At 45.4% G+C, this 14409-nt stretch overlaps 1 protein-coding gene across 6 annotated transcripts in view; it reads right to left on the minus strand.

The window, feature by feature from the left end:
- HORMAD1 (HORMA domain containing 1) overlaps positions 1 to 14409 on the minus strand; it is a 15804-nt gene continuing 1395 nt past the window's right edge. For 3 of the 6 annotated variants that reach the window (XM_054050724.1, XM_054050727.1, XM_054050726.1), the window contains exons 2-12: positions 13023 to 13074; positions 12497 to 12641; positions 12071 to 12134; positions 10134 to 10221; positions 9592 to 9659; positions 7028 to 7179; positions 6137 to 6390; positions 5385 to 5448; positions 4107 to 4183; positions 3334 to 3417; positions 1 to 864 (exon numbers count right to left, since the gene is read on the minus strand). In XM_054050724.1, coding sequence (XP_053906699.1) covers positions 784 to 864; positions 3334 to 3417; positions 4107 to 4183; positions 5385 to 5448; positions 6137 to 6390; positions 7028 to 7179; positions 9592 to 9659; positions 10134 to 10221; positions 12071 to 12134; positions 12497 to 12641; positions 13023 to 13074 — 1129 coding nt within the window. In that variant the 3' untranslated portion in view covers positions 1 to 783. Of the gene's footprint in view, positions 865 to 3333; positions 3418 to 4106; positions 4184 to 5384; positions 5449 to 6136; positions 6391 to 7027; positions 7180 to 9591; positions 9660 to 10133; positions 10222 to 10260; positions 10282 to 10667; positions 10705 to 12070; positions 12135 to 12496; positions 12642 to 13022; positions 13075 to 14409 lie in introns of all 6 variants that reach the window. The other 3 variants (XM_009558406.2, XR_008447338.1, XM_054050725.1) reach the window with 3 other exon arrangements.

The following is a 14409-nucleotide window of genomic DNA, read 5'->3' on the forward strand; positions in this document are numbered from 1 at the left end:
TTAATTGCAGAACAATTAGGAGAGGCTCTTAACATGAAAGTCCAAGGTGCTGCTGGTGGCAGCTCTCCGGCCCAGGAACCACTACCGTCAATTCTTGGACAGCACAGGAAAAATTAACAGTTTCATTAGCAAAACAAACAGCACCACGTCTGACTTGTGCAACCAGAAAAGGGTTTCCCCAAACAATTCCACATGGCTCCAACAGCCACTGCTGTGGATCAGAACTGTGATCGCACCTGTCTGTCACCACAGCTGTACAGGAAACTCCAGGATTTTGGCATGAAATCCGTCCCTGGAGGAATGGCAGATGCTCAGCTTTCACTTGGCGCTGGTGCCTTCAGTCTGGAAGGAACGCAGGGAATCCAGCCCTGCCAACTCCCCAGGAGAAGGAGACACCCCCAGCTGCTCCCGAAAGCTTGGGAAGGTCCAGATGGGAGCCCCTCGGCTTTGATGTACAGCCCAAAGCTGCTGGGGAAACCATGTGGGGTGATGAGCAAACAGTCAACATCAGGATAACACCCCAGGAGCAGGAGTCAAGCCCCCAAATCGCCCCTCTCCCAGTTATGCCAGCAGCCAGGCACTGTCCGTCTCTCCCGCTGTGCACGGCCTCCTAGGAAAAACAGTCTCTGATCTCTGCCGCTGGGCTTCAACAGGTTTCCTTTCTTTAAAATAGATTTTGACTACAAACAGAACAGAAGAGATCCTTAAAAGGGATTTAAATGTGAACACTCACATTAAACAACAACAGGGAAGCAGTGCAGAGAACTCTGTACAGCCGCAGAGCTAAAACTGCTCTGTCGGCTCACTCATCTTCCTCCTTTTTGGCAGCACATCCTGGCTTGACGAGAGCTCAAACTGATGAACCTGCCAAGGGAAAACCAAGGCTGTGTCACAGGCTGCACCATGCTCCATGGTCCCAGTTTGACATGGGAAAAGCCCTCCCCGAAGACATGGTGCACCCCGAGCTGTGCGTCCAGCACCTGCCTCTGCCTCGCTATTCCCAGGCCCCTGCCCGGAAGTGCTAAGCCTGGAGCAACACCTGGATACTATTTTCTGGCAGAACAGACATTATTGACACAGGGCTGGGATGTGTTTATGCTGAATTGGCAAGGCACCCCATGTCATTGCTTCCAGGGATGGGGATTAAAGCTGCTCCCCTCTGCAGAGGCAGCACCTGAGGCTGCACCACACAGAGCCAAGCGGCACCGGAGGGCTCGGCACAAGGGCAGAGCACCCCATACCAACAGGAGAGGGGGCTCAGCACCACAAAGGCTCCCCTTAGCAGGTTTAATTCAATCCTTTCTGACTTGACTTGCAGAAAGATGGCAGTTGAGCCTCAAGCCTGGCTGTGATAGGTTTTCTTAAAGGAACTGAGCTTTGCTTAAATTCTAACATCAAATTCATAGAATCATAGAATAGTTTGGGTTGGAAGGGACCTTAGAGACCATCCAGTTCCAACCCCTGCCATGGGCAGGGACATCCCACTGGATCAGGCTGCCCAACGCCCCATCCAACCTGGCCTTGAACGCCTCCAGGGATGGGGCAGCCAAGGCCTCCCTGGGCAACCTGTGCCAGGGCCTCCCCACTCTCATGGTGAAGAAATTCCTCCTTATGTTTAGTCTAAATCTGCCCCTCTCCAGTTTATGCCCGTTCCCCCTCATCTTATCACCACAAGCCTTTATCAACACCCTCTCTCCAGCTTTCTTGGAGCCCCTTCAGGTACTGGAAGCTGCTCTAAGGTCTTCTCAGAGCCTTCTCTTCCCCAGGCTGAACAACCCCAACTCTCTCAGCCTGTCCTCGGATGGGAGGTGCTCCAGCCCTCAAATCATCTTTGTAGCCCTACATTACTAACAAAACCTTTTTTAAAAGAAGGATATAGTGACAGTGAGCACACAGAACGAGGTCATCCCTTTCTCCACATCGTCAAATAACAAGGAATACAGTGTACGGCCTTGGGGCTGGAAATCAAACACCTCAGCTCTGTGGCAAGCAGGGCTTCAGGGAGAGCAAATCCACTAGTGCTGTATTCTGAATTTAACAGCTCTGCTTCATGAACTGTTGTGAACTCTGACAGCTCCTATCGCAGGCAGCTTTCACATGTCGGTGCTTCTAAGAGACAGAGCTATTTCTCTTCTGGATTTCTTTTGAACATTCTGCTGAGGAATGAGTTGTGCCTCCTCCCAAACTTAATTTCCATCAGCCTTTACAGAAATAAGGCAACTACAAGTTTAGGAGCAAACCTCAGGCAAGGATTGAGCTGCACGTTATGAATCCTTACACGCCTTCTGTGCTGAACATTAATCATAGAACTTTTGGGTGAGAAGAGACCTTTCCAGGCCATTCAGTCCAACCCCCTGCAGAAGCAGGGATATCTTTAACCACATCAGGTTGCTCAGAGCCCCATCCAGCCTGGCCTTAAATGTTTCCAGGGATGGGGCAGCCATGACTTCTCTGGGCAATCAGTGCTTCCCCATCCTCACAGGAAAACATTTCTTCCTTTTATCGAGTCCAAGCCTCCCCTTCCTTTAGTTTAAACTTAGTTTAATGAGGAGCTTTCCTGAGCAGGGGTAGGAAGGGTACGGTTCTCCTCGGCCCCAACACATCATCTCCCCTCCTGGCTTTAAGTAAGGAGCACACACTTGTTCAGCAGAATGGCAGCATTGCCCCCTGAGCTGTTTCTGAGAAGAACCCACCCACAGCCTTGAACACTCACAAGAGATGTTGAGGCCTTGTGAAGGCCCCCAGAGCCTCCAAAGCTGAAGCAACCACACTCAGTCAGCAAAGGCAGCAGCAACAGACAGATGGAGGCCTCAATGCCATCTCCAAGGGCCAGATCACACCCCGAGGACAATTTCTGCTCCACCAACACAAGACCAGAGGGATCTGGCTCCCCACAACTACAAGAATCATCTACTGCCATTTGATAAAGCAAAGAAAACCAGCTTTTTCTTGGTATGAATGAGTCACGGAGCTGAGGTTTGAATTTTGGCCTCTTGTTTTCAGAGTAAAATCCCCAGCAAGCACACAGTACACAGTGCTGGGGGACTCTGTTGGCATCCGCTGCTACGGACACGGATTAACCGGCAGGGAATTAGCCTGAATGCTTTGTCAAGAAGATATCTATCAGTCCTAATGAATCTTTCTCAACCTGTCTTAACGACATCATTCAACTTTTAACTCTTTAGAACAGAATTTTTGACTCTAAGAATCCAAATGTGTTGAATCTAATAGGAATTTTAGAAGCGACGAGAATTTCTGTGCATGATGTTAAAGCTTAGACTCACTGATAGGAACAGAAAATTGAACAAAACTAGAGAAAAAAATTGTACTAACAGTGCTGGTTTGAAATATCTTTCCGCTTCTTGTCCTGCTCTCTGACATGTTAAGTTCAGACGTCTTACTTGCCAAATGATCGACCTAAAATCAGGAAAAAAAAGGCTTTGTCTTGTGACAGCAGTATAAAAAAAGTACACAGAGGCCACAGCTGGGCTCAGCGCTGAAGGGCAAAGAGCTCTGGCTCTCCTCACTGCAGCGCTGGAGCTGAAATTTAAGTAGAGGAGCACATGCACTGAAGTAAATGGCACAATTTACAGCCAATTGTGTCAAAGAGATCAAAGCATCTGTTATTTTCATACAGCAAGTCACTCCTTGCTGCCATTCTGTTTTAAGAAGGATTTGAAGTAGCAGTCCACATGTAACTTATACTGTGTTGCTAAATGCTGGGAAAACAGCCAGAGTAATAAACCTACAGTTTAAGCTTGAAACAAGTTTTAGTCTGTCAGAATTAGCAGAGAAATTTCTAATAGGCAGAGTGTCGAGTTACGGCATTTCTTAAACATAGAAATCATTTTCCCGTTTCTCTTAACAGACAGAATATCTGGTGTGAAAACTACCACCAAGGAAGTCTCGTCACTGCTTTTGATTGCTTTGAAGTATTAATTGGTTCTGTAAAACATCACAAAGTAAATGTAAAGGTACTTTATTTTTGAAAGTAACAACTGTGGTCAATAAACATTCAGCAGATTCCCTGTAATCACTCAAAATGGGGAAGAAGCTTCACAAAAGCTCTAGTGAAAGTTTAAGATGATGGAGAGTGGGTTTCCTACCTGAGGGTTAGAAACACACAGATTCTGGCTCCCTCCAGCCTTCGTCACTTCATCTTCATCACAAGTTAAGTTTGGTTCTGTAAGAGAGTTGTTAACTAATAAAGCATGCTGTTAGCTCACTAGCAGCCTCTCAGCACTGATGTTTTGCCACAAGGAACTTCATAAACACAGGAAACAGGTCCTGCAGAAGGGCTCTGAGTCTCCATGTGCAAGCCAGCTGTTCCCTCCAAACATCCCACTCTAATTCGGATCTCCCCTCACAACTTCCCATCACAGGCACGCAAGAGATCTTTATGCTGAGCAGTACAGATTTACACACAGGATCTTTGGAAGTGTAGGTTCTATCCTCAAACTCCTTTACACACTGCGCTGCTTGAAGCTCGTCTACATTGGGATTTGCTTCTAAGTAAAAAGCCTCATGAGTCTGCTTTGCACGGCATCACCAGCTTGGCAAGGGAGGGGATTGTCCTGCTCTGGAGTGGCCCCACCTCAAGCACTGGGGGCAGTTTTGCGAGCCACAGTTTAAAAGGGTTCTAGAGCTACTGGAGAGCATCCAGAGGAGGGCACGGAGTTGATGGGTTTAGAGGGGAAGCATGTAAGGAGCGGCGGAAATCACTGGGTCTGTTCAGCCTGGAAAAGGGGAGACTGAAAGGAGACCTCATTGTGGTCACCAGCTTCCTCACAAGGGGAGGAGGGCGAGCAGACACTGAGCTCTTCTCTCTGACCGGAGGGAATGGCAGGAAGATGCTAGGGGAGCATTATGTTGGACATTAGGAAAAGGTTCTTCCCCCAGAGGCTGGGGGAGCACTGGAACAGCTCCCCAGGGACATGGTCCCAAACCTGACAACATTCCAGAGGCATTTGGAAAATGCCCTCAGCCACATGGTGTGAAGGTTGGGGTGTCTTGTGCAGGGCCAGGAGTTGGAAGGGACCCTCGAGGATCATCAAGTCCAACTCAGGACATCCTAGGATTAACACATCACACCAGCTGCCCAAGACAAGCAATTCACTACATTTTTGCATGGTTTTGGAACTTCGGTGGACTTCTAAAAGCTTCAGATACACCTTTACGTGGTTATTCCTGTCTTGCAGCTATTAGCATCATCAAGATAAAAACACAGATCTACACATGCCGTTTCCTATATATTTCCATGATTTTTGAACAGCATGGAAGCTGTTTTTCTGAGGTTGCACATTTCGTATACGAAAGCAGCAGTAATGCTGCTATTAAGTGTGCAGCACAACCTGCGAGACTTGAAAAACACAGATAAAATTTACCTTGAGCTTCTGAAATAGTCACAGTATTCCCATCTTCCACTTCATTAGCCAAGACTGGATCTTCCTAGATTAAGAAAAAGCTTTATCACTTATTGCAGAAAAACGAGGAAGTGGGGTTGTACTCGCACTTTGGGTCAGAGCTTGAGAAGGATTTTCAGTGGAACAAACTGCACTGAAGCCATTGAATCTCACATGGAACCTACAGCCCAGCTGAGCATTAATTACGAATACAAGCACACATTTAATTTGACTACCAAGAAAAACAACTGTAAAACCCACTAATTCTGTAACAACAGATACTGAAAGAATACTATCAGCACATCAGAGTGAGCTTATCACCAGCCTGCTCTGCCTGGCTGCAGCAGCTTGCTTGGGGCTGGCACAGGGCAAAACTGGGGGGGAGGGGGGGGTTCTCCTGTGCTCTGCGTGCAGAGCAGGACAAACAGACCTGTATCCACTGCACAAAGCCCCTCTGCTTCTCCCCCTCTAGTCTCGCACAGATGCGGCTACCAACAACACTGCTGCTGACAGGCATCGCACCAATGCACTCCAATAGTGCTGTAACAGTGACTGATAACCAAGGCAGTAAAATCAAAGCAAGAATGTATTGAAGACATGTTGCTTTGCTTAAATATCTCTGGAAGCTCTGATGGCTTAATTAATGTTATAGGCAAGACATGCAGTGAAACAAACAGCCCTTTTCTAGACTATAAATCACAAAAACTTTCAACACAAAACATTTGTGCTCTTACATTCATGTCCTCATTTTCTTCCGCATCCTCTCTGTCCATGTTGAGCACCTGGAGAGGCACATTACTCTCTCCATGTTTTAGGATGCTTCTATCAACATTTTCCATCCGCTGCTTTTCAGTTGTAACTTTAACTTTCAACATATGGAAAGGCGTTGGCACTTCACCCACGTTCAGGTACATCGGCTCCCCCTCGAATATCACCCCCTCACAATCGCCCTCTTTAAACCCAGGAGGCTGATAATCAGATGGCGTCACTGCAGAGAAGAATTCATGATGCGTTAGAATGAAGCACCTTCTTGTACAATTAATTTCAACTTGCGCAGCAGGAAGACTCTTTTTTCCCTTTAAATACGAAGAGCTACTCCAAAAAAAAAAAAAGGTGTGGCGAGGCAAATAATCAATATTTGACTTGGATGAAGTGAAGTTTTTTCCCTAGACAACAGGCAAACCTCAAATAAAGCTATTTGAAACAGTTTATACACGCAAAGAGATGAGTTAGCAGCTCTAATTTCTCATTATAAAGCAATGACACACCTTGAAAGCAGAGCTAAACATCTAAACTCACCCAAAGTAGAATGAGTCTGGCAAACACGTTATATGTGTTAACACACTGTGGGAGGTGTCCCTGCCCATGGCAGGGGTTGGAGGTGGATGGGCTTTGAGGTCCCTTTACACCCAACCCATTCCATTGATTCTATTCTACAATTGTGTTCCTACAGCAAAATCAAATCCTTTGCCTTTGGATTTTAGAAATTGTCCTGAGAAAGACACATGCAAAACATCATCTAACAAGTCCCAGCAACCGTAAAGATTATATATTAAAATACTTCTTTGAATTGTTTTCTGATGTCTGCAGACAGTCAATAAATCAAGGCAACATGGAAATCCTACCTTCATCGTAATAAAACAGCTTCATGGTCAGGCAGACATCGTTGGGTAACGGACTAAGGTTTTGCATCAGAACGTAAATCTTGCGAATGAGTAGCATACTGGCTTTCTTGGTGTCTGCACAGGTGATTGTAGAATCATTCCTTTTATTCTTACTAAAAATAAACAAAGTATTGAGATTTTTTTTATATATACAGAGTAAGCCGTTTCGAATACTAGGACGTGTGACTGTTTCACAGACTCTGAATGTCAGAAGCAGACATCACATTTAATGCCTAAGGTCTGAGATTATAAGCACTGCAATTCCTAACACCAGGGGAATGTTCTCTGCGTGTTCTCTGCCTCTCAGAAGATCAAAACCAGAGCCAGGGACATGATGAAAGCATTATGGTCAGCAGCTGTGACTAACGACTGAACTATACATTACACAGCACTCAAAAAAATACCCAATCCGAAAGAAAGAAAACAGTAGGGACTTCTGAAAGCCCTTAAGTTTCTTAAGATTCTTAAGTCTTACCTACTTGCTTTCCCTCAAATAAAACAAACAACACTATTGACTTTGACAGGAAGATACTGAGAAGAAAAGACACACTTAAGGATTCCTGGTTCTCAGCTCTTATTGTACCAGCAGCTAACCCAGACCCACCATTGTTGCCCCTGAAACCACACTCCCTCTGCTTCCCACAGCTCCGGGGCACCCAGGGGCCACGGTAGCCAGCACCAGGCACACAAATGAGCAATTCCATTATGAAACCTGGTCTCCTGGGAGCACACCCTTAGCTGTGAGCAGTTCCAACCTCTCGCCTTGCTGCAGACGGCCATTTCCTTCACTGCAGGGCATGGAAGAAGCTGGCTCATGCCTTGTGCTTTCAAATTAGTCTGAATTTATACTAATCATAGAATAGTTTGGGTTGGAAGGGACCTAGAAGATCATCCAGTTCCAACCCCCTGCCATGGGCAGGGACACCTCCCACTGGCTCAGGCTGCCCAAGGCCCATCCACCCTGGCCTTGAACACCTCCAGGGATGGGGCAGCTACAGCTTCCCTGGGCAACCTGGGCCAGGGCCTCCCTACTCTCATGGTGAAGAAATTCTTTGTCCAGTCTAAATCTGCCCCTCTCCAGTTTATCCCCATTCCCCCTCATCCTATCACTCCAAGCCTTTATGAACAGCCCCTCCCCAACTTTTCTGTAGCCCCTTCAGGTACTGGAAGGTCGCTATAAGGTCTCCTCAGAGCCTTCTCTTCTCCAGGCTGAACAACCCCAACTCTCTCAGCCTGTCCTCATATGGGAGGTGCTCCAGCCCTCAGATCACCCTTGTAGCCTCCTCTGGACCTGTTCCAACAGCTCCATCTCCTCATTATGTTGATGATTCCAGAACTGGAAACAATAGTCCAGATGAGGTCTCACAAGAGAGGAATAGAGGGGCAGAATCCCCTCCCTCCCTGCTGGCCACACTTCTTTTGATGCAGTCCAGGACATAGTTGGCCTTCTGGGCTGCAAGCACATGTTGCCAGCTCATGTCAAGCTTCGCATTGAATACATATACATAATACACTGAGGCAATCTGGTGTGGCTGACTCTCATTCCCTTCCACCAGTGTTTTATTGGTGACTTACAGTCTCTTTCAGAGGGAACAAAACTCAGCCCAAAGGACCCGAGTCTGCAGCACTGCAGAAAAATTTGTTAGGCATGAATTTTTTTTTTTTTTTTTTTTTTTTTTCCCACAGAATCCCAGAATGGTGGAGTTGGAAGGGCCCCCCCCCATTCCACATTGGAAGAGTTTTTCCTCATGTCCTGGAGGAATGTTCCGTACTTTGGTTTTTGCCAACTGCCCCCTGTCCCATCACTGGGCACCACTGAACAGAGTCTGGCCACCTCTTCCTGGCTCCCCACCCATAAGATACTGATCCACATTGACAGGATCCCCTCTCCAGGCTGAACAGACTCAGGGCTCCCAGTCTTTCCTCCTAAGAGAGGTGCTCCAGTCCCCTCCACATCTCCATGCCCTTCACTGGGCTTTCTCCAGTCGTTATGCATTTCTGGAGCTGGGGAGCCCAGAACTGGACAGAGGACTCCAGACCAGGCATCCCCAGGGCAGAGCAGAGAGGAGGAGACCCCCCTCACCTGCTTCCCACACGCTTCTCCACACACCTCAGGGTCCTCTGGGCCTCCACAGCCACAAGGAGGCCACAGTTTGCTACATTTTAATTCCTTGTCTTAAAATAAGCCATTTCCTTGCAGCTGTGACTGACCAACTGTACTGTGTCATCTCTGCTAAACAAGAAATCCCAAATAAGTAAATATGATCTCAAACATTGCACCCTCCACACATGGAATACATTGAAGACACTTCTGAGTGCGTGTTTAAAAACATGAGCACGACATGACAACATGATTCACGTTACTTTAGGAGTAAGTCTAAGCTAATAGTATATGCTGATAAAAGAAGTCTTATGATCCAGAATTAAAAAAGGAAATATCAAACAGAAAATCCAAAGTTTTTAGATTCGTGTAAGCAAATGGATTGTAAAAACCACAGAGCAGAATAAAGTCACAGTGCCAGTACCTGCCAAAATCCAGGAGGGGCCCATTGTGGGTGTACTTGAACTTGAAGTGGTAACATTCTGTAATTGTCTGCAAAAATCCAGTAATCAATAAACTGTCAGCTGTCAAGCAAACTACTGCTGCTGCTTCTGTCTAGTAATTTATTAACCTTGCATCTAAAGAACAGAATAACACCCCAGCTCCGGTCTGATCATCTCACACGCATTGAATACAGCTTTCTAACAGCATAGTAATTAACACTTTTGATATTCATAATTGTCAAACCAAAATGAAGATCTACATTATTTTCCAGGAATCACCACGACAATATATTTGGAAACATCAGCTTAAGTTCAGAATGAAGTATTCATTCTGATTTCAGTCCCCATGAGAACATTTCACGCATGTAGCAGCCATGGTGGCACCCAATGGTTCCACATTTGCTATTTTAAAATGGTCTTTTTCTAATAAGCATCCATGTGAGGATGAAGTTCTATTGCCTGCACACGCATTCCACTAGGTCCATGCTACCATTAGGCAACCAGTAAAAGATTCCAGATTTACCTGAGGATCTTCTGGATGGGTATAGACCTGTATTTTAGGGTAGAAAGAAGATACGGGGTGAGCATCACACTTACTTCTAAGCATCCACCTTAAAAAAAGGCATACTTTACTTTTCAAAGATACTTACTGCTAGGACAATCATCCTTAGCTGTCAGAAACAATTAGAGAAAGAAAAAGAACATTAAATGCATTCCATACTCCATTTCTGCCTACCAAGCTGTTTGTTTGTCCTGCTCTGGACAAACTAAGGCCTGTGTGGGGAGAAACCTCTTCATACACTTATCTGTTTGAGAAAGGACTCACTCAACTGGCAGAAGAAAACTCCTGCATATTCCTGACTTTAAGTGTAGCTATTTATAAAGAGCATTATCCTGAAATGTCTGTGCACCCCACACTGTAGCCAACAGTTTTAACACATTAAAATACAGCTATTCCCTAGCCAGAAAGTCCTTGAACTACCTTGGGAGATAATGGATTTATATAAATGAACATTTCAATACATTTAGAATAGCTAAATGATACCAGCAGACTTACGTATTTCTTCTGCAAGGCGTCGTAGCATCCTAACATCCTGCAAAAATCAAATATTGTCCATCTACTACTTAATTCTGTATTGGAATTGGATGATTTTTAAGGTCCCTTCCAACCCAAACCATTCTATGGTTTCACAATTTCCTCTTGCTTCTCTTCTGAAGACATAAAATAGTCCCCAAAACTGAAACTCTTGTGTTTAGCTTTCTTAATATTAGAGTAATAAATAATACTTATCCCATTGTTCCACCTTCTTCGCGGCCACACAAGCAACGAAATTATAATGGATGACTAATTTCGCCTCTATGATCAGAACTCAGAACTCTGAATGCCTCAACACTGACAGCAGCTGCAAACTCCTCTGCCAAACAAGGCATCGTTTCCGATGCCTCACCTTGAACTGCACAGGTAAAAGTGTAAGAACAAAGATGGCCTTTATAGGGGTAACAAAAAACAGGAATGTGGATATAAGGCAGAGGCCTTACATACTCTTTTCTAAACAGCAAGGAAAGCAGCCACAAACAAATCTCAGTCATTGTGACTAGAAAGAAAAATCAAACTGAATCCCTCAAGAACCAAGTTATGTACTCATGCTCAGCTGCATGAATGCACAAGCAGACAGCCTGTCATCTGCAGACACAATTGCACCTTTGAATATCAAGGCCAACTGCACCGCTTTCTTATAGAAGGGTGACTGCAAGATCTCCAGGTTGAAGATGCAAAATGGTAACACTGCCTCTCTGTTCAACTAGAGGGCAACTACTTGGTGACATCTTTGCATTTCTGTGCACCCTTGAGCACTCCTATACACCCATAGAACTAAATGTAATCACTTTAAACAAAGATTTAAGTCCAACCAGACCTGTCCACTACTGAACCATCCCCAAGCACCTCATCTGCCCATCCTTTAAATCCCTTCAGGGATGGGGATTCCACCACCTCCCTGCGCAGCTGTCCAGTGCTTGAGAACCCTTTTGGTGAAGAAATTTTTCCTGATGTCCAATCTGAACCTGCCCTGGCACAACTTGAGGCCAGTCCCTTTTGTCTTCTTTGGGAGAAGAGATCAACACCCACCTTGCTCCAACCCCCTTTCAGGCAGTTGTAGACAGCGATGAGGTTTCCCCTCACCCTCCTTTTCTCCAGGGTAAACAGCCCCAGGTCCCTCGGCTCCGCAGAGCCCTTGTTCTCCAGCCTCTCACCAGCCTCACTGTCCTTCTCCAGACTCGCTCCAGCCTCTCAATGTCCTTCTTGTAGTGAAAAAAGTCACCCCAGTAAACGACAGGCACTAAAAGCACCATGTGGGCAACTCTTCCCTCACAGCAAGAGAGCTTTTGTCTCTGCAAGCACCCAGAAAGGTATCTTTCCGAAAGGACAGATGTGTTCCATACACATTGTAACTAACATACCATTTCACCAGCTGAGCAGAGCCAGGGCAGTTCTTGTCTTCCCTTAGAATTTTGACACAGACATCTCAAAAAAAGAATATAAACATGTACAGTTACTTAGAGAGAAAACAACTGAGAAAGTGAAGTTCATTCCCTTAAAGTATATGTCAAAACCAGGCTAAAATTATCATTACCAACAGGCATAGGCATGGTTTTAAGTGCTCGGTTTGCATCACCACTATCTCAAATGCAGCAATGAAAGCATTAGAGAAGGTTCCACTACCATCATTGAAAATGGCTGTTACCTTTAATTAAGAAGACGAAGTCGCTTTAAAAACACTCACTAACTTCATGATCCAAGAGGTCTTTTCCAACCTGGCGATTCTTTGATTCATAACAAATCTATGACAACAGATTTTGCAAAGAATCATGAAAACAGCCTGTTACCATCCATGTATCTTGTTCCGTAGGCGCTTTCAGGAAAGATTCCTCGCAGATATGTAATGCACGATACTGCCACTGCCAGGAGTCGCTTTACCAGCATCAGGGACTGCTGCTCAGTAGATATTTTGTTAGGAAATACAACTGCACTCTGAAAGTTAGAGAAGGAAAAGAATTAATGCCTCCACAACAACAGAACTCTGCAGTCTACAGTCTCATCCAATGCCTGCTTCACATTTTAACTCACTTTATAAATGATGAAAGTCATACTTCCTAAGTTAGGCATGTTTCTAACTCTTGGTGTTGCTATGTTTTTACAACGTAACTGATTTTTGCCAAGTGCAGCACCACAAAGTTCAAACTCCTATTTGACTATTGAGCATCTTTTTTCATAGCTAAAAAGATTGAATTAGCTTGTAATTTCCCTGTGAAGAAATACTACAGAGCACCCAAGTGCATTATTTCAACTAGAATTCACTGTTTTTCCCAATTCAAACAATATACTGTGCTGAAATACACAAGAAAAACATACCACACAATTCCTTTGCTTCTGAGCAGTTGCCATCTTGTAGATACTCTTTCTTCTGTTAACAAAACATCTGCATTAGCACACATCACCATTCACAAGACGCACATGAGCCCAGCCTGCAGCTATAGTGCTTTAACAACCTACAAACACTTCCTGCACAATCAATGTCTACCACAGAATCATTAAGGCTGGAAAAGGCCTCTAAGCTCATCCAGTCCAAACATTAGCCCAATCCCACCGTGCCCACTAAGTCCTGTCCCAAAGCACCACAACGACATATTTTTTTAACCCCTCCAGGCATGGAGACTCCTCCACTTCACCACTCTCTCAGTAAAGGAAGTTTCCCTGATATCCAATCTAAACCTCTCCTGGCCCAACTTGAGGCCATTTCATCTCATTCCATCACTTCTTACGTGGGAGAAGAGATCAGAGTATCAGGTCAAAGAAAGCTTGTAAAGTTAGGGAAATGGAGCAGGATGATTCATCGAATCACCAGTATTAGATGGTTGGTTTTCATAACAGCGCAGACCTCTGCTGTGGTTCTAGTAGTTTTAATAAATAGTTTTTCCACTATTTATGTGGAACACAAGACTTCGAAAGCCACACTCTGAAATGCCAACTGGCACGTGGCCTAAGGGATTTTCAAAGGGCACTAAGAAGGGCCCATATTTGTCACCTCTGAAGGTGAGTTGTTGCCTTTGGAAAATACCTCCAGGCTTGAGTTGTTTTCCTCTGTAACTGGAAAAACAGAGCCCTCTTCACCTATTCCTTTTGTTAAGGCATGTTTTATTAAGCCTTTAACCCTCCATACTGTGAGGCTGACTCCACAACACAAAGCTTCCCCACCACGCAGGGAACAGAGTCTCCTTCAGCGCAGCCTCCACAAACCCACCTGCTCTCAGCACCTCTGTGAGGAGCATGGAAATAGAGGAGCCCCTTCCCATCACTATCACCCCTAAAAAAGACAAACAGTCTCCTCAGGGTAGGAAGGCCACCCACATACTGAGACAATGAGGGTGACAAAATCATAGAATCAGAATGGTTTGGGTTGCAAGGGACCTTAAAGATCATCCAGTTACACCTCCTGCCATGGGGAGGGACACCTCCCATTGGATCAGGGGCTCCAAGCCCCATCCAACCTGGCCTTGAACGCCTCCAGGGATGCTCTGGGCAACCTGGGCCAGAGCCCCCCCACCCTCATCATGAAGAGCTTCTTCCTAATGTTTAGCCTAAATTTTCCACTCTCCAATTTAAAGCCATTCCCCTTATCACTCTATGTCTGCATAAAAAGCCCCTTCCCAGCTTTCCTGTAACACCTTCAGGTACTGGAACCTGCTCTAAGATCTCCCTGGAGCCTTCTCTTCTCCAGGCTGAACAACCCCAGGTCTCT

This window comes from Cuculus canorus, chromosome 28 (assembly GCF_017976375.1).
Source record: "Cuculus canorus isolate bCucCan1 chromosome 28, bCucCan1.pri, whole genome shotgun sequence".
NCBI lineage: Eukaryota > Metazoa > Chordata > Aves > Cuculiformes > Cuculidae > Cuculus > Cuculus canorus.